Raw genomic sequence first — 18,537 nt, 5'->3', positions numbered from 1 at the left:
ACCAACACTTGGTATTATTAGTCTTGCTTATTTTAGCCAATTCTAGCCAATCTAGTGGGTTACAAAGATTTTTCTTTCTTCCAGAAGTTTTATGGTTTTTAGCTCTGTAAATTAGGTTAGTATCCACTTCAAGGCAATTTTTGTGTGATACGAAGGTGAAATCAAGGTTCTCACTCCCCCCACCCATATTTACATCTAGTTCTAGAACCATTTGCTAAAAAGACTACCACTTCTGCATTAAATTACCTTGGCAGTTTCATCAAAAATCAACTGACTATACATATAGGATGATTTCTGAACTCTCTATTCTATTCTACCGCTTTATGTCTATCCTTATGTCAATACTATACAACTTTGTTTATTGTAACTTTACTGGAAATAGTGAAATCGTATTTCCCAACTCTTTTCAGGCACTTCACTGTGCTAGATTATTCTTTGCAGATAAGATCTACATACTTTTAAATGCTTTCCTAGATCTCACACCTAATCCCTCAGGCCCCCCACCCCCAAGCTTTGGGTCAGAATTATGCCAGTTATGAGGGAATTTCAAAAGGACAATTCAAAATGAAGTTCAGAGAAAAAGGTTGTGGGTCTAGGCAGATAAAGAATAACTGTCCCGGGGCGCCTGGGTGGCTCAGTTGATTAAGTCTCTGGCTTCGGCTCAGGTCATGATCTCGTGGTTCGTGGGTTCGAGCCCCACGTCGGGCTCTGTGCTGACAGCTCAGAGCCTGGAGCCCGCTTCTGATTCTGTGTCTCCCCCTCTCTCTAACCCTCCCCTGCTCGCGCTGTCTCTCTCTGTCACTCAAAAATAAATAAAAAACATAAAAAAAAAAAAAAGGAATAACTGTTCCAAAATTCACATTTTAAAAATAGGGATTTTTTTTTTTTTGAGATTACCTATCAACTTTGTCCCTCCTGGGGAAGCATTTTTAAGTTTAGTAACTTCCCAAAGTTTCCTTCATCAATAATTTAGGCTGTTCTTCGGTGTACTGTGACTAGGACTCCTTTACTTCAGATGAACTGGCTGTTTCCATTTGTCTTTATTCCTAATTCAACACATATTATCCCCTGAAATCATTAAACAGATTATCTCTAAAACAGAATTTCTATTTTTTTAATATTTACTTTTGGGAGAGAACGTGAGCAGGGGAGTAGTGGAGAGATGGGGACAGAAAAGCCGAAGCAGGCTCTGCACCGATAGTGAGCCCAATGCCTGAGCTGAAATTGGATCCTCAGCCAATTGAGCCACCCAGGTACCCCTAAAACAAAATTTCTAAGATTTAATCTGAGATCCACATAATAGTCAGTAGTCAATGCCTCTCCCTTTCCTCCTCCTCATCTGCTACTATACACAATTATGCATTCACTCCAAAGGTCCGTTTCCCCAAAAATCCATTTTCCCCTTGACACCTAAATAATAGGTAAGCAAATATGTTTTAGTTCCAAAGTGTAGCGCACCTAATTCAGGAAATCTTGTGTGCCACGTAATGGAAAAAAGCCTAGCATGTAATGAAATATGGGGGGGTGGGGGGGTGGCGGGAGGGCAGGAAGACACTTGGCAGTGGCAGGGCACACACTGACTTAGACTGCCTAATTATTTATATCCTATTAAAAGAAATGTAATAAGCTTATGAAAACATAACTTAAAACCCTCAGGCAAGGCTGAATACACAAAAACACCTAGATTGTAAAAGAGGTCATCAACAAGTTGGGGATAGAAAAAACTGTTATATGGAAAGTTACTATAGGAATGAAGAACAGTACCTTAGCTGACTGTGGTGTTGAGAAATTTAGCCAAGCAGGAACAAAGTCATGCTGCGCCATTTAGGTCCAGTGTCTCTTTTCAGAAAGGTGAGGCATCCAACCTCATGGCCAGGATCTGAAAATGAGAAAAACTCTAATCACTTATGCTTGCAAGAACCAGATACCAATGCACAAAAGAATCCGATTCTCTTTACAGAAAGTCCTACCCTCCGAGCTTCTCTAAGACTACTTATCAGGAATATCTCAAAGAAGTTCTAAACAGGAGCAATAGCCCATGAAATGACTATGAAAAATACATAAACAGAAAAATGTGACATGAACCTAGAAGGTTATGAATTCTTGAGTTTTATCAGAAGAACCTTAAGAATAAACACCTGAGGTGCCTGGGGTGGCTTAGTCGGTTAACATCTGACTCTTGGTTTTGGCTCAGGTCATGATCTCACAGTTTGTGAGTTTGAACCCTGCAATGGGCTCTGTACTGACACTGAGGTGCCAGGTTGGGATTTCTCACTCTCAAAAAAATAAACATTTTAAAACAAATACTGAAAGATTTAAAAAAACCAAAAAAACCCCAAAAAGAATAAACACCTATTTAAAACTACTGATAGTTATGAAAAGAGATTAATCCACTTCAGGTACTTAGGGAAGTTGTGGCAAAAGCAGTAGAAAAGATCCTCCTAGAGAAGGAAGATGAATTCTCTCAAGAATTATTCTAGGGGCGCCTGGGTGGCTCAGTCGGTTAAGCGTCCAATTTCGGCTCAGGTCATGATCTCATGGCTTGTGAGTTTGAGCCTCATGTTGGGCTCTGTGCTGACAGCTCAGAGCCTGGAGCTTGCTTCAGATTCTTTGTCTCCCTCTCTCTCATTCTGCCTCTGCCCAACTTGTGCATGCTCTCTTTCTCTCTCAAAAAAATAAACATTAAACAAAAATAAAAGATATTCCATTTAGTTCACATTGATTTCCTCAAACACCCACTAGAATCAGTTTTCCTAAGAGATCTATTGGTGTCTCCAAACCATCCTACTAAAGATCTCCAAAATTAAATACACCAGAAAGCAGTACATATTTTCCATGATTCAGATACATACACAGTCTTCTTCTAAAGTTAGATATAGGAGAATATTTACCCCAGAGTGTAACCTCTGTGGTCCTGTTTCCCGAACTCCTGGAGTCTGCCAGCTGGATTTCCCACGAGGTTCTCTTGTTAAACGGGTGCTTAAATAGGCTGGCCAGCAGCACACCTTGTGATAAAGCACAAGGAAGCCAGACTCTGTGTGGATCACTCTCAGTCCCCTCAATTGCTCATCTTTAACTATCTAATTCCTGACACGTTTCCAAAAAGGGGAAAGGGAAAGGGGAAGGGGAAGGGGAAGATAAAAAGTATTTGTTACATTTAAAAAATGGGGGGAAGGGGAAAGAGCTGTGTCTACGTTCACCTCATTCAACTTCCTTGAGTGACAGCACTATGATGTTGCTTAAATAGATAATACATGGACATTTGCACATTCAGTGCAAACACTGTTCATAACAAGGTCATAGCTAGAAAGACAGGTGAACTCATGTGTGGACAAATAATGCCATCAAAGCAAGTCAAAAACATAACATTAAAGAGTTATAAAAGAGCTTCTGAGCAATCGATTCTAATGGCAAAACATCCACACGACAAAGCCCTTAATTCACAAATCTCACTATTCTTACACAGCTACTAAAGGTGTGCAGATATATATTTATGTCTGTTTTAATATTCAAAAATCTAAGGACATAAGAAATCTTGTTTGTTTTTAATCAGACAGGAACTTGATATATGTTTCCCTCTAAAGAATAGCAGCTCTCAAGGCAAATTTCTTGGCTATATAAAGCTTCCAAGTGTATCTTCTATTTCTTTGGTCTTCACTATTTATAAATTCACAGCAAAATTAAAACAAGTAGAAAGAAAGAAGTTAAGGAGTAGTTAAGGAGTAAAACAGTTCCAACGTTAAGGTTTTTTTCTCTTCAGTTTTCTGTATTTCACTTGTTCTGCCTCTTCCTGAAGACTGAATTGAGCTGGAAGGTGCTATAAAGAATCTTCTGCTTCAGTAGAGTAGTCACTTATTTTGGATCCATTTCCATCATTTTTCAATCATTTAAAAGGCCACAGGAATCTATCACTGTAAGTAAAAAAGCAAAATAACACCATCTCAGAAGAGACAAAATCATTATTACATATAATTGCTAAAATGAGACACAAATGATCAATCAATAAAAGGTATTAGTAGTTAAAACTTTTAGGTCTAACTTAAACATTAATTTAATGTGTCACCACCTATAGCAACAAATAATTGGCTAAAATTCTTTTAAGGATTGTAGACAAGTCACCAGAACAGTGTCTGTTGTTTTTTTATATCTGTACTTAGCTATCAAAGGTAATTCAAAAATGCAAATTAATGAGTCTGTTAGTTACATTCTCTCCTACATGAGAATAAATTGCTCTAAGTAATCAAAAAGTCCTCTAATTTGCTTATTACCACATTAATCAACTAATACCAACCACAGCTTGATTCTTAAAAACAAGACATCTGTCACAGTATTCCTGGTATATGATACACATTTTTAGATACCTAGTTATCAGCTGAGAGACTTAAGCTCGTAGGCTCTGACTCAAGATACACTGTAAGAGATAGCACAAAAATTTCTTTGGCAAATTCCCAACATTCTTCCAGGTGTTAGACAGAAGCTTTTTAATATAAGAGGAGGCTTCCATCTGTAGGCAACTCTGGTCTACACTAGTACAAAGTCTAGTTTGGAGATTTATCATATAATAAATTAGCAGCCTTGCTCTACTATTTTAAGTTCACAGGGATAGGAAATACCAAATTCAGGACAGTAAATACCTCTGTGGGGAAATGAAAGGTCTGGGATGGCTTCAAGTACATCTGTAATGCTTTATTTCTTAAGGTGAGTGATACAAACATACATCTCTATTCACTCTACATTTTTTTAATTTGCCAGTTTATTAAAGAATATGATAAAGGATATGAATCAACAGCCATCTGGAAGAGATGCATAAGGTGAGAAGAGGAATGAGAAGAGGAATGTATGCAGGGCTTCTAAGCTCTCTCCAGGTGCACTGCTCTCCCCAATCTCCACATGTTTACCATTCTCCACACTTTATATACTTAAAATACATAAAAGAGTAGTAACAGAACAAGCATATAAAAAGTTATGTAAAAGATTGGAAGGCAGGGGCACCTGGGTGGCTCAGTTGGCTGAGCATCCAGCTTTTGATTTCAGCTCGGGTCATAATCTCATGGTTCATGGGTTTAAGCTCCACATCAGGCTCTACACTGATGGTACGGAGCCTGCTTGGGATTCTCTATCACCTTCTCTCTGCCCCTCCCCCACTTCTCTCACTCTTCTCTCTCTCAAAAATAAACATTAAAAAATTTGAATGCAATTTATAAATTGCATAATACATATACATACATGTATACACATACCAATCACCCAGAGTATATATATTCCTTCAGCACACATAGAAGTCATAAAAACTGACTTTATACTAGCTAAAAGTCTCAATTAGTTCCAAAGAATAAAGCATTCTATGTTCTCTAACCATACTGTATTACACTTAGAAAAATGACTTTCTCTTGCAGTTCCCACTCTCCTTCCCCTTCCTTAAGAGATCCTGTCCAAAGTCATCAGATGGGGTCAAGCAAGGTCAGATCTATAGATCTGTGGGTGGCAGAGGCCCAGAGCAAGGTGCTGGAGCCTAATCAGGAAGTGAAGTGTGTCCAGGAAGGGTGGAAGACAGGGTAATGTGTGTATTGCAGCAGCCCAGTGCAGAATTCAGAGCCCATTAAGAAACATAAGGCGAAAGTCCTAGCAGGAGGGCAGCCCAATTCAAAGTGCAGGAGCCTGAGTAGAATAAGGAAGGCATCCTGGCAAAGGGAGAAGCCCACGTAAGTGGAGGGCTTCCATACAGCAAGATGCTTTACACAGGTATGTAACCTGGGTGTAGTGAGGAAGGAATTAATGTAAGGGAGGAGGTAGTAACTGGAGTTTAGTTACATACTGGGAATTGATCAAAAAGTAAAAAGTATTAAAGAAAAACAGGAGTCAGATTTCATACTGTAGGAGAAAGGAGGCAATAACACAGAATTACAAAAACCACTAATGAAGACATCTTCAATATAATTGGTGGAGCAGTACTTAATGGAAAAAAAGTTTTAAGAACGCTTTTTAAAAGCGGGGGGGCACTTGGGTGGCTCAGCTGGCTGGGCATCCAACCCTTAATTTTAGCTCAGGTCATGATCCCAGGGTTATGGGATGGAGCCCCACATCAGGCTACCCACTCAGTGTGGAGCCTGCTTGAGACTCCCCCCCCCCTCTCCTCTTGCCCCTCTCCCCTGATTGCATGCTGACATGCTCTCTCTCAAATTCTCTCTCACACACACACACACACACACACGACTAACACCAATCTGACATAAGCATTTTTATCAAGATAATGGAAAAAGAACATTAAAGCGTGCCTGGGTAGCACAGTTGGTTAAGCATTTCTTTATCTTGGCTCAGGTCATGATCTCACAGTCCGTGAGTTCTAGCCCCACATCAGGCTCTGCAGAGCCTGCTCGGAATTCTGTCTCTCCTCCTCTCTGCCTCTCCCTGCTTGTGCTCTCTCTCAAAATAAATAAATAAATAAATAAATAAATAAACTTAAAAAGAGCAATAAAGCAAACCAAAAGGGGCACTTGTGTGGCGCGGTCGGTTAAACATCTGACTTCAGCTCAGGTCATGATCTCACGGTTTATGAGTTCAAGCACTGCATTGGGCTCTCTGCTGTCAGTTCTCAGCCAGCTTCAAATCCTCTGTATCTTCCCCTTTACCTCTCCCCCACTTGTGTACTCACGTGCTCTCTCTCAAAAATAAACATTTAAAATAAAACGAAGCAAACCAAGAGATATAGAAAACAAAAAAGGTAAAAAAAAAAAAACAGAGATGATTTATAATTAATTTATAACTAATTAAAAGATTAATAAGAGAAACTCTGGTAAAGCTGCTTGGGGGAAAAGATACAAATAAAGCAGCATGAAAATGGGGAAATAAATTCAACAGATTAAGAAATATTACAAGCAAAACAATTATCATGAGCAATTTATATGTTAATAAATTTGAAAATTTTACACCAGATAATTTCTATTACATGGCAAATCTGGCACAGTAAAAGACTTTAAAAGACCAGTATATATTGTTACATACACAAAAGACACTTAAATGTGAATCAGAAAATGCCCCTTTCCTAAAGGGTCTGAGGTAAAGAAAGGAAGCTGAATCTCTGCTTGTAATTTGCTCTTCGTTAGCAAAGAGGTGCCTTGTTAGTGAGCTGGGACAGGTTGGTGAGCACTGTGGCCCAGAACTAAAGTTTGGGATCAGCCTGCACAAAAGGAATAGCTAATTCAAGGACATTCCCTTGATTTGGTTCAGTGGTCCTGTCTAGAGATTTTTAAAATCAGGACTGATGACAAAACACACTCGGGGAAAGACCAGCATTTATATAAACAAATTAAAGGAAGCTAATTCACAAAATATTTAGGAAGAAGAAAAATAAGCAGGACTTCATAACTGATGGGATATCGGAATGGGTGTAAAGGAGAAACACAGGCTCATTTCTAGCTTGTACAACAATGGAGATAACCATCCTGTCATTTGCTAATATAAGGAGTAAAATGTTGACTGGTTACTCTTCCCTCAGTGTGATTCAGAGTTTTGGGGTTTTTTTTTTTTAAAGATTTTATTTTTAAGTAAACTCACCACTCAACATGGGGCTCAAACAACATGGAGACCAAGAGTTGCATGCTTCACCAACCAAGCCAGTCAGGCACTCCTAGAGTTGTTTTTATATATATCCATATCTACAACTCCCAGTCATAAATGTAATGTCCATGTAACAGGTTTTTATGGAAAAGACCTAGCTGCTACATAATCTTTTTCTTAAGAGTTTTGGTGTAAACTACAGAGAATGTGAAATTCAAGGCAGCGAGATGATCACCCAGGAGGTTGAGCTGTTAGACACGAAGGAAAAATGCTTCAATTTTAAATATAAGCAGTTCATTTTCAAACCCCACGAGGCATGCTCCAGTCTTCCAACTGACACTTACATACCATCTTTTCAGTCAATTCTCAATATCAAATTTCTCTACCAGAGTCCTAGTTGAGGCAGTGATTGCAAATGAAATATTAATTGGCAATGCTTTGCAAGTGGTGTGAAGTTCTAAAGCTGTCACATACCCCTTAAATACTCCCACCATCCTCAATAAACACACCTAGGATGTAAAGTTATTAACTAAGACTTAGCATGATCTGTGCATGCATGTGCAAAGTATGTGGTTGGGAGAAGACGGATGACAAAGGTGAGTGGTTAGTAAAAGGGAACAAATAAAAGATGAAAAGAGGTCAGATAAAAGAAATTCCTGTTCTGAAAGCCAAAGACTAAAGAGAAATAAGATTAAATGCCAATAATGGTTTTATTAGGATGTTGGAACTATGGGCATTTTGTTTTTATCTTCTTTATTAGTCAATGTTTTTGTAATGAAACTATTTTGCTCTGCGTTTTTTAAAATAAAATTTTATAAAGTTCTTTGCTTCTGCCTTTCAGAGCTGTGGCCATTTTTCTAGAGTGACTAAGCTTCTGCTTACCTACAGATTTTGAAAAGGAAAATTTTCATCACTTAAAACTTTCTGAGAACTTTTAAAAAACATTGTGCTAGACTAAACTGGAGGGAAAAATCAAGATTTAAAAAAAAATATATATTTTAAAGTTTATTTTCAGAGAGTCAGTGCACGCGGGGGAAGGGCAGAGAGAGAGGGGGACAGAGAATCCAAAGAGGGCTGTTGTTGATAGAAGCAAGCCTGACGTGGGGCTCGAACCCACAAACTGCGAGATCATGACCTGAGCCAAAGTCAGCTGACTCAGTAACCAACTGAGCCACCAAGGCACCCCATAAAACATTTTTTAAAATTTTTTAAATGTTTTATTTATTTTTGATACAGAAGAGACAGAGCATGAGAGGGGGAGGGTCAGAGAGAGGGAGACACAGAATCTGAAACAGGCTCCAGGCTCTGAGCTAGCTGCCAGCACAGAGCCCGACGTAGGGCTCGAACCCACGAATGTGAGATCTGACCTGAGCCGAAGTCGGAGGCTTAACCGACTGAGCCACCCAGGCGCCCCAAAACATATTTTTAAAAATATGAGATGTCACGTATGTGGTCTGGAGCTCAGGAAGGTCTGTTCTGGAGACAGAATTTTGGGAACTGTCATTATCTGGTATAGTAGATGTTGCTTAACATCAGAGGAAATGAGATCCAGGGAGACTATAAAGATATAAATAGTTCTGAAGTGCTGTCTATTCCAGCCCTTAGCTTCCATTTCTATTTGTCACTCCAAGTTCCAATTATTTGCCAATAAGAAAATTGGCCACTACTAGTCTCTTCCATTCTCTGCCTCAGCTTCTATTCTTGGCTGCTAGATCTCGCTTCCTAAATCCAAGTTCAAATTATAACACAACACTGGCTGAGACATTTTGTCTTCTTACCAACTACAGAATAGGACACGTTTCTCAGTCTGATAATCAGAAATCAATGTTTCCCCATAAGTAATCCCCCTCTGAAATTGGCAAAGTATTTTGTGCCTCCTAATGCACTTAACATATGCTCCTTCCAGTATGGTTATAAATGTTGATCTTAATTTCCGAGCAGGCCAAAAACCTGTTAGCTTCTAGAATCCTGCCTTGCCTTTCTTTGAAACGCAATAGCATCTAACATGGTCCCCAGCATGTGGTAAAGATACAAAGGTTTAATGAATTAATTTTTGCAAATTACAATAAAGCAAGGATGCAGAAAATAGGAACCTTTATACACTTCAGGTAGAAATATAAAATGGTATAGCTGCTTAAAAAAATTGGTAGTTCTGGGGCACCTGGGTGGCTCAGTCTGTTAAGCCTCTGACTTCGGCTCGGGTCAGATCTCACGTTTGTGGGTTCGAGCCCCACATCAGGCTCTGTGTTGACGGCTAGCTCGGAGCCTGGAGCCTGCTTCCGGTTCTGTGTCTCCTTCTCTCTCTGCCCTTCCCCCTCTCATGCTCTGTCTCTCTCTGTATCAAGAATAAATAAAACATTAAAAAAAAAATTGGTAGTTCTTCAGAAGTTAAACATTAAGTCACCATATGACCTAACATCTCCACTCCTAGGTACATATCCAAGAGAAATGAAAACATATGTCCACACAAAAACTTGTAAATGAGTGTTCACAGCATTTTTGTTCACAATAGCCAAAGTAGAAACAACCCAAATGTCCACAAACAAATGAATAAAGAAATATAATGTGGTATATCCATTTAATAGAATATTATTCAGCTATAAAAAGGAACAAAGTACTAATACATGTTACAATATGAATGAACCTTGAGAACATTACGCTAAGTGAAAGAAATCAAATACATAAAATGACACATACTATATGATTCCATTTATATGAAATATCCAAACCATAGAGACAGAAAACTGATTAGTGGTTACCAGGGGCTAGAGGGGAGGGAGTGTGACTGCTGAATGCATATGAGGTTTATGTTTGGAATAACAAAAAGTTCTGCAACTAATAGTGGTGAAGGTTGCAAAACATTGTGAATGTATTTCATGTCACCAAATTGTATATTTTAAAATGGTTACAGTGGTGGCACCTGGCTGGCTCAGTCAGTAGAGCATAAGACTCTTAATCTCAGGATCATGAGTTCAAGCCCAATATTGGGCATGGAGCCTACCTAAGAAAAATTTTTTAATGGTTACAATGGTAATCTATGTTAAGAGCATTTTGCCACCACTTAAAAAAGTATAATAAGGCAGTTGTTAAGTTAACAGAAATAGTCAATATTAAATATAAACGGTGGCTCAGTTGGTTAAGCGTCTGTCTTCGGCTCAATCAAGCCATGATTTTGCAGTTCTTGAGTTCGAAGCCACTTAGGGTTCGAACTGTCAGCACAGAGCCTGGTTTGGATTTTGTGTCTCCCTCACTCTCTGCTCTCCCCCACTTTCATGAACGCTCTCTCTCCCCAAAATAAACAAACATTAAAAAAAATAAACACAGGGACAAAGCTATTTGAAAATATATAAACAATGCTCTCCATTTTTATTCAGATTTTATCTAAGTGCTTTTGCTCTCACTGTAACATGTAAATCAGAATTATCTGTACCCGAATACTTGATCCAAACATGCATTCGTAAACATCTGTTGAGTATTTAACCTTTTCCAAACCTATGACTTATCCGGCACTTCATATATGCCTGGCAATCTACAAAGTACTTCACAACATGATCTAATTTTATTCCTTATAATTAAGCTTGTAATGCAAGTAGATGTCCCCGCCAAGGACCTTCCCTCAATCTCTTCTACCTTAGGCTCCCTTTACCACTCTATGTTCTTGATCTCAGTCAGTCATTTTCTCCATAATCCAGCAGTGTCACCATCTACTACTCTTAGTAACTTCAACCACTTTCTACACTGGTTTCATTGCAATTAACCAAAAAACACACCCATTTCTCCCCCAAATTTGAATAAAACCCTTTTCTAGAAGTCTATAGTTCCCTCTAGGTATTTAAATTCACTTCTCTTCTTCTTTTTTAAGTTTGTATTTATTTGGAGAGAGACAGAGACTGTGCAAGTAGACAAGTAGGGGAGGGACAGAGAGAGAGAGAGAGAGAGAGAGAGAGAGAGAGAGAGAGAGAGAGAGAGGGAGAGAGAGAGAATCCCAAGCAGATCTGCACTACCAGCACAGACAGAGCCCTATGCAGGGCTTGAACCCACAAATCTGTGAAATCATGACTTCACTGAAACCAAGAGTCCGATGCTTAACCCACTGAGCCGCCTAGGTACCCCCCCTTCATTCTTTTTTTAAATTTTGTTTTTAATGTTTATTTTTGAGGGGGGGGGGCAGAGAGAGGGAGGGAGACACAGAATCTGAAGCAGGCTCCAGGCTCTAAGCTATCAGCACAGAGCCTAATGCAGGACTTGAACTCATGAACCGTGAGACAGTGACCTGAGCCCAAATCAGACGCCCAACCAACTGAGCCACCCAGGTGCTCCCCTCTTCATTCTCAATAAACTTATATAGAGAGCAGTATATCCCTTAGCCTTCATTTTATCACTCCCCATTTATTCCTCACTCCCAGCTAATTACTTTTCCCTCACAATTCCAAACACAACTCTGAAACAGATATGTCCTTCTAATTCCAAAATTTGATGGGTAGCTCCCAGTTTCTTTACCTATAAATGAAAGCTGTGCTATTTCACATGTTGGTTTGAAGACTAAAACAAATATAAAAATTATTTTTTATTAATTACATTTTAATTGATTCTTAGTCAAATGATGGATTAAACTAAATACAAAGCCAGATACATTATTTACTCCTATTAAGGAAGAATTCTTAAAACACTGATCATGTAACTCTTAACATACACTTTATCCCTTCCTCCTTCCTCCCACTGACACCAGGCTAGCCATCCATTCCAGAGGTTAACAATGAGAAAAAACTAAGGCAGGCCCTAAAATGTTCCCTAAAATGTTAAGGGACTTATCCAAGGTAACACATGTAATAAGCAGCTAGGTCAGACCTGGAACCAGCCTTCTAACTTCACTGTGTTCTGCGTTACACTGTGATCTTTTTAAAATTAATTAACTTATTTGAGAGAGAGAGAGAGAAAGAGCAAGTGAGCATGCACACAAGCAGGGAGAGAGCTAGAGAATCTTAAGCAGGCTCCACGATCAGCACAGAGCCCGACACAGGGCTCGCTCTCACAACCAAGAGACTGTGACCTGAGCAGATATCAAGAGTTGGACACCTAACCTACTGAACCACCCAGGTGCACCTACACTGTGGTTCTTATTCTCCAATCATAAAATATGATTCCTAAAATTAGAAACATAAAACTCCTTAAAGTCTTATGAAGCAAATGTACTAAATAAGGTTATTAATTAAATATAGAAGTTTCTGCCTTTCTTTTTGTACTCCTCTCATTATTTGTCTGTTAGCAGAGTCTGGCTTCCAGACAAAATTGAAAGATTTGAAAAATACCTTTTTGTGGTAAGAAAAAATCCACAGAATGAAATGTGGCTAGAAAGCACATGGTTCCTCACCTTAATAAAAGTACAGGGGCACCTGAGTGGCTCAGTCAGTTAAGCATCTAACGTTGGCTCAGGTCATGGGTGTGGGAGTTCATAAGTTCCAGCCCACCCCTGGGGTCTGGGTTGACGTGATTGAATCCCGTCTCCCTCTCTCTCCAGTCCCTCCCCCACTAGCACTCTATCAGAAATAAACATTAAAAAAAAAAAATTATCAGGCTTATGTCAAATGACTGGCTAAAAGGTGTAAGTAGACCTGGGAGAGTTTGAAGGGAATCTCTCTTACATATGCTCACTTCTTTAAAACTGATCTGCTTAAGGTAGAACCTATAATCAAAGGCATCATGTTGGTTCTTTTTCCCCATCTCCCTGGTTCAAAAATGTTTGTCTCCTGCTCACTCATCTTACTGTGGTATACTACCTTAAGTGCATTAAAAAGAAAAGTAAAAAATCTTTTGCTTAATGTTGGGAGTATTCTGATTGTTGAGTGTGATGACAGGAATTTCTGTTTAATGGTCTCGTCTCTTGAGTCCCTTGTTATTATTAGAGAATGCCTTGGTTCTGAGAGTACAGAGAATGTGGGTAAGATATAGAACATTATTTCAGGTAGGTAACAGACTCAGCAATACTCCTTGTAAAGCATGCTGGAAAATGAATCTAGTGTGAAAATCAGCAAGGACTCAGACTGTGCCTAAAACTGTGTCTAAGCTACACTAAGAATGTGTCCTAGTTTCACATTTCATGATTCCAAGCTGTTGAAAAGGTCCAAATTTACTTTCAAGAGATCAATGTTACATATCTGAATGAAAGGAACATACTATAAAGTTTAAAAACATGTTTTTAAAAAAGAAATACAAATACATGTTAAGGTTTATATCACTTTTTCTTTTTGAGAGAGAGAGAGGGACAGACAGAGTGCCAGAGGGGGAAATGCAGAGAGAGGGTGACACAGAATCCAAAGCAGGCTCCAGGCTGTCAGTACAAAGCCCAACACAGAGCTTGAATCCACGATCTGGGAGATCATGGCCTGAACCAAAGTCAGACACTTCACCAACTGAGCCATGCAGATGCCCCTACATTTTCTTGAATATAGATATTCTGGACATGAAGAAACATTTTAATTAACTTTAGCTGAAAAATTTCAGATATTATAAAACTATATTCATCAAAAACTTTTTAAATGTTTATTTTTGAGAGAGAAATCTGGCCATTTGTAGGTAAGTGGATGGACCTCGAGGGTGTCATGCTAAGCGAAATAAGTCAGGCGGAGGACAAATACCATATGTTTGCACTTCTAGGTCTAACAGAACAGGAGAAACCTAATGGAGGACCATGGGGAGGGGAAGAGGGAGAGAGAGACAGAGTGTGAGTGGGAAGGGGCAGAGAGAGAGGGAGATACAGAATCTGAAGCAAGCTCCAGGCTCTGAACACGCATCACAGAGTGTGACCTCTTAAACTCATGAACCGTGAGATCATGACCTGAGCTGAAGTTGGACGCTTAACCAATTAAGCCACCCAGGCACCCCAAATCTATATTCATTTTTTAAAGGTATCATTTATTTTTATTTTTTTAATAGTTGTCAAATTGCTTTCCATATAACACCCAGTGCTCTTCCCCATAAGTGCCCTCGTCCATCACCACCCTCCCTTCCCCCCACCCCCTCCCCTTTCAACCCTCAGTTCGTTTTCAGTATTCAGTAGTATCCTCTCTCTCCCCAACTCTCTTTCCCTCTTCCCCTCCCCATGGTCCTCCATTAGGTTTCTCCTGTTCTCCTGTTAGACCCAGAAGTGCAAACATATGGTATCTGTCCTCCGCCTGACTTATTTCGCTTAGCATGACACCCTCGAGGTCCACCCACTTTGCTACCAATGGCCAGATTTCATTCTTTCTCATTGCCATGTAATACTCCATTGTGTATATATATACCACATCTTCTTGATCCACGCATCAGGTGATGGATATTTAGGCTCTTTCCATGATTTGGCTATTGTTGACAGTGCTGCTATGAACATTGGGGTACATGTGCCCCTATGCATCAGCACTTCTGTATCCCTTGGGTAAATCCCTAGCAGTGCTATTGCTGGGTCATAGGGGAGTTCTATTGATAGATTTTTGAAGAATCTCCACACTGTTTTCCAGAGCGACTGTACCAGTTTACATCGCCACCAACAGTGTAGGAGGGTGCCCGTCTCTCCACACCCTCGCCAGCATCTATAGTCTCTTGATTTGTTCATTTGAGCCACTCTCACTGGTGTGAGCTGGTATCTCAGAGTGGTTTTGATTTGTATTTCCCTGATGAGTGATGCTGAGCATTGTTTCATGTGCCTGTAGGCCATCTGGATGTCCTCTTTGGAGAAGTGTCTATGTCTTCTGACCATTTCTTCACTGGGTAATTTGTTTTTCGGGTATGGAGTTTGGTGAGTTCCTTGTAGATTTTGGATACTAGCCCTTTATCTGATATGTCATTTGCAACTATCTTTTCCCATTCTATCAGTTGCCTATACATTCATTTTTAAGTGCCAATTTTTTGTTACTGTCATACATCAAGAATTTCAATGTACATTTACTCATTCCTACCATATATTTGCTTAATTTAATGTGACTTTGTGAAATATACTGTTTAAAAAAGTTCCTAGCAAAATAAATCACTCTGAAAAATGGAACACCTATATCTACACATTAGGTATACCAAATGTTCCTGAAATGTAACCTAGAATAGGTCTTAAACTTATAAACAATGAAATACACCTCACTTAATTCCAATTTCTCTCTCAGATGCTGACATCCCATTTTAATTGTCTAAAGCATACATCTTCAACCATGAAATTTCTATTTCTACCTGCCCTAGATGCAGTAATTCAGAAGTTACCTCTATTATAACACTGAGACTAGGAAAAATCTAAAAATAGTATCAAATTTTTAACCAAATCTTGTGTTTAATTTTAGATTCATAAACGAAATTCCTATATAGTCACTTGGTAAGTTTTCTCCAGTAAAGGTTTTTAGGTGTTTTAGAAATTGAGAAATGTAACAAATCATTGAACAATCTGTGTTTATAATCCGTGTACAGGCATACTTTGGAGATAGTGCAGATTCTGTTCTAGAACACTGCAATAAAGCAAATATCGCCACAGAGCTAGTCAAATGAATTTTTTTGGTTTCACAGTGCACATAAAAGTTGTTGGGGTGCCCGGGTGGCTAAGTCAATTAAGTGTCCGACTTTGGCTCAGGTCATGATCTTGTGGTTTGTGAGTTCAAGCTCCACGTCAGGCTCTGTGCTGGCAACTCAGAGCCTAGAGCCTGCTTCAGATTCTGTGTCTCCCTCTCTCTTCCCCTCCCCTGCTCATGCTCTGTCTCTCAAAAATAAATAAATGTTAAAAAAAAAAAAAGTTGTTTACACTAGGGGTGCCTGGGTGGCTCAGTCAGTTAAGCATCTGACGTTTGCTATTGGCTCAGGTCATGATCTCAGTTTGTGAGAGCTGTGTCAGGCTCTGCACTAACAGCTTGGGATCCCCTCTCTCAAATATAAATAAATAAACCTTTTAATAAAAGTTGTTTCCACTATACTGTAGTCTATGAAGTGTGCAGTAGAATCATGTCTAAAAAATTAATGTACATAAAGCTTATCGAAAATACTTTATTGATGGGGCGCCAGGGTGGCTCAGTCAGTTAAGCATCTGACTTTGGCTCAGATCATGATCTCACAGTTCATGAGTTCGAGTCCCGCTTTGGGCTCTATGCTGACAGATCAGAGCCTGGAGCCTGCTTCAGATTCTGTGTCACCCTCCCTCTCTCTCTGCCCCTCCTCTGCTCACACACTCTCTCTCTCTCAAAAATAAACAAATATTTTAAAAAAAGAAGGAAAAGAAAAAAAATAGTTTATTGCTAAAAATGCTAACCATCATGATTTTTCAATTAGCCATCTTTTTGCTGATGGAGGGTCCAGCCTTGGATGTAGGTACAGCTTCTACATCAGCACTTGGTGCTTTACCTTTTATTTTTTGGTATGGAGATGACTACTTCTGCCAGCTTTGAACTTTTCTTCTCAAAGAGTTAGGGTCGTGCTCTGGATTAGGTTTTGGCATAAAGAAGTGTTATGGCTGGTTATCTTCTATTTAGACCACTCAAACTTTCTCCATATCAGCCATAAGACCAAACCACTTTCTTATCATTCACGTGTTTGCTGGAATAGCACTTTTAACTTCCTTCAAGAACTTTTCCTTTTCATTTACAACTTGGCTGTTTGGCACAAGGGGCCTAGCTTGGCTTTTGACATGCCTTCCTTACTACACTTAATCATTTCTAGCTATTGATTTAAATATTTATTTTGTTTTATACTTTAAAGAGAAAGCAAGAGCATGCAAGTGGGGAAGAAGGGCAGCCTGCTGGGACTCTCTCCCTCTCTCTCTCTGCCCCTCTTCCCCTGCTCATGCATGTATGTGCTGTCTCAAAATAACGATTAAAAATAATATATAGTGGTACCCCCAAACAAGTATAATAGTAATAGCAAATTTCCCTGATCACAGATCACCATAACAAATATAATAATGATAATGAAAAACTCTAAAAATGTGAGGATTACCAAACTGTGACAGAGACATGAAAATCCTGTTGGAAAAATGGCACCAAAAAACTTGCTCAGCACAAGGTTGCCACAAATCTTCAATTGGAAAAAAAAAAACCACAGTATGTGTGAAGCACAATAAAATAAGGTATGCCTATATTGAATTGAAAAAGGATTGGGGCATTTGGGTGTCTCAGTCAGTTAAATTCAACTTCAGCTCAGGTCATGATCTCATAGTCTGTGGGTTCAAGTCCCACATCAGGCTCTGTGCTGACAGCTCAGAGCCTGGAGCCTGCTTCGGATTCTGTGTCTCCTTTTTTCTCTTCTCACCTGCTTGTGTTCTACCAAAAATAAACAAACATTTTAAGAAAAGGGGGGGCGCCTGGTTGGCTCAGTCGGTTAAGCGTCTGGCTACGGCTCAGGTCATGATCCCACAGTTCATAGGTTGGAGCCCCGCACTGGACTCTGTGCTGACAGCTAGTTCAGAGCCTGGAGCCCGCAGCCTGCTTCAGATTCTGTATCTCCCTCTCTCTCTGACCCTCCCCTGCTCGTGCTGTCTCTGTCTCTCAAAAAAAAATAAAAAACATTAAATAATAAAAAAGAAAAAGGACATAACCTAGTTCTCAGCTAAAAGATCACTACAAATAACTTTATGATAGACTGTGAAATGATCCTTGGTAAATAATTTAAAGAGTTAAAAGAAGTGAATGGCAATATCATATAACAAACCATATACAGCATTCTTAGAAATCACATCCATACAAGATATAGAAAGAACTTACACAACTCAATACTCAAAAAAAAAACCAATAAAAATAAAAATCCCATTAAAAAATGGGAAGAAGACATGAACAGACATTTTTCCAAAGACATCCAGATGGCTGACACATGAAAAGATGCTCAACATCTCTCATTATCAGGGAAATGCAAACTACAATGAGATATCACCTCACTCCTGTCAAAATAGTTAAAACCAAAATACAAATCGGGGCACCTGGCTGGCTCAGCTGGTTGAGCATGGAACCCTTGACCTTGGGGTTGTGAGTTTGAGGCCCACAT

The 18,537-nt window shown here is 39.3% G+C and overlaps 1 protein-coding gene across 2 annotated transcripts in view; it reads right to left on the bottom strand.

Moving 5' to 3' along the window:
* The window catches only part of GPBP1L1 (GC-rich promoter binding protein 1 like 1), a 65,019-nt gene that overhangs the window by 32,365 nt on the left and 14,117 nt on the right, over nt 1-18,537 (bottom strand). For both annotated transcript variants that reach the window (XM_029949153.1, XM_029949152.1), the window contains exons 2-3: nt 2,892-3,911; nt 1,765-1,879 (exon numbers count right to left, since the gene is read on the bottom strand). In XM_029949153.1, coding sequence (XP_029805013.1) covers nt 1,765-1,824 — 60 coding nt within the window. In that variant the 5' untranslated portion in view covers nt 1,825-1,879; nt 2,892-3,911. The remainder of the gene's footprint in view (nt 1-1,764; nt 1,880-2,891; nt 3,912-18,537) is intronic.

The sequence above is a fragment of the Suricata suricatta genome, chromosome 8 (genome assembly GCF_006229205.1).
Source record: "Suricata suricatta isolate VVHF042 chromosome 8, meerkat_22Aug2017_6uvM2_HiC, whole genome shotgun sequence".
Taxonomy (NCBI): Eukaryota; Metazoa; Chordata; class Mammalia; order Carnivora; family Herpestidae; genus Suricata; species Suricata suricatta.
Note: the sequence above shows the minus strand (reverse complement) of the source record. Positions and strands in the feature narration are given on the sequence as shown.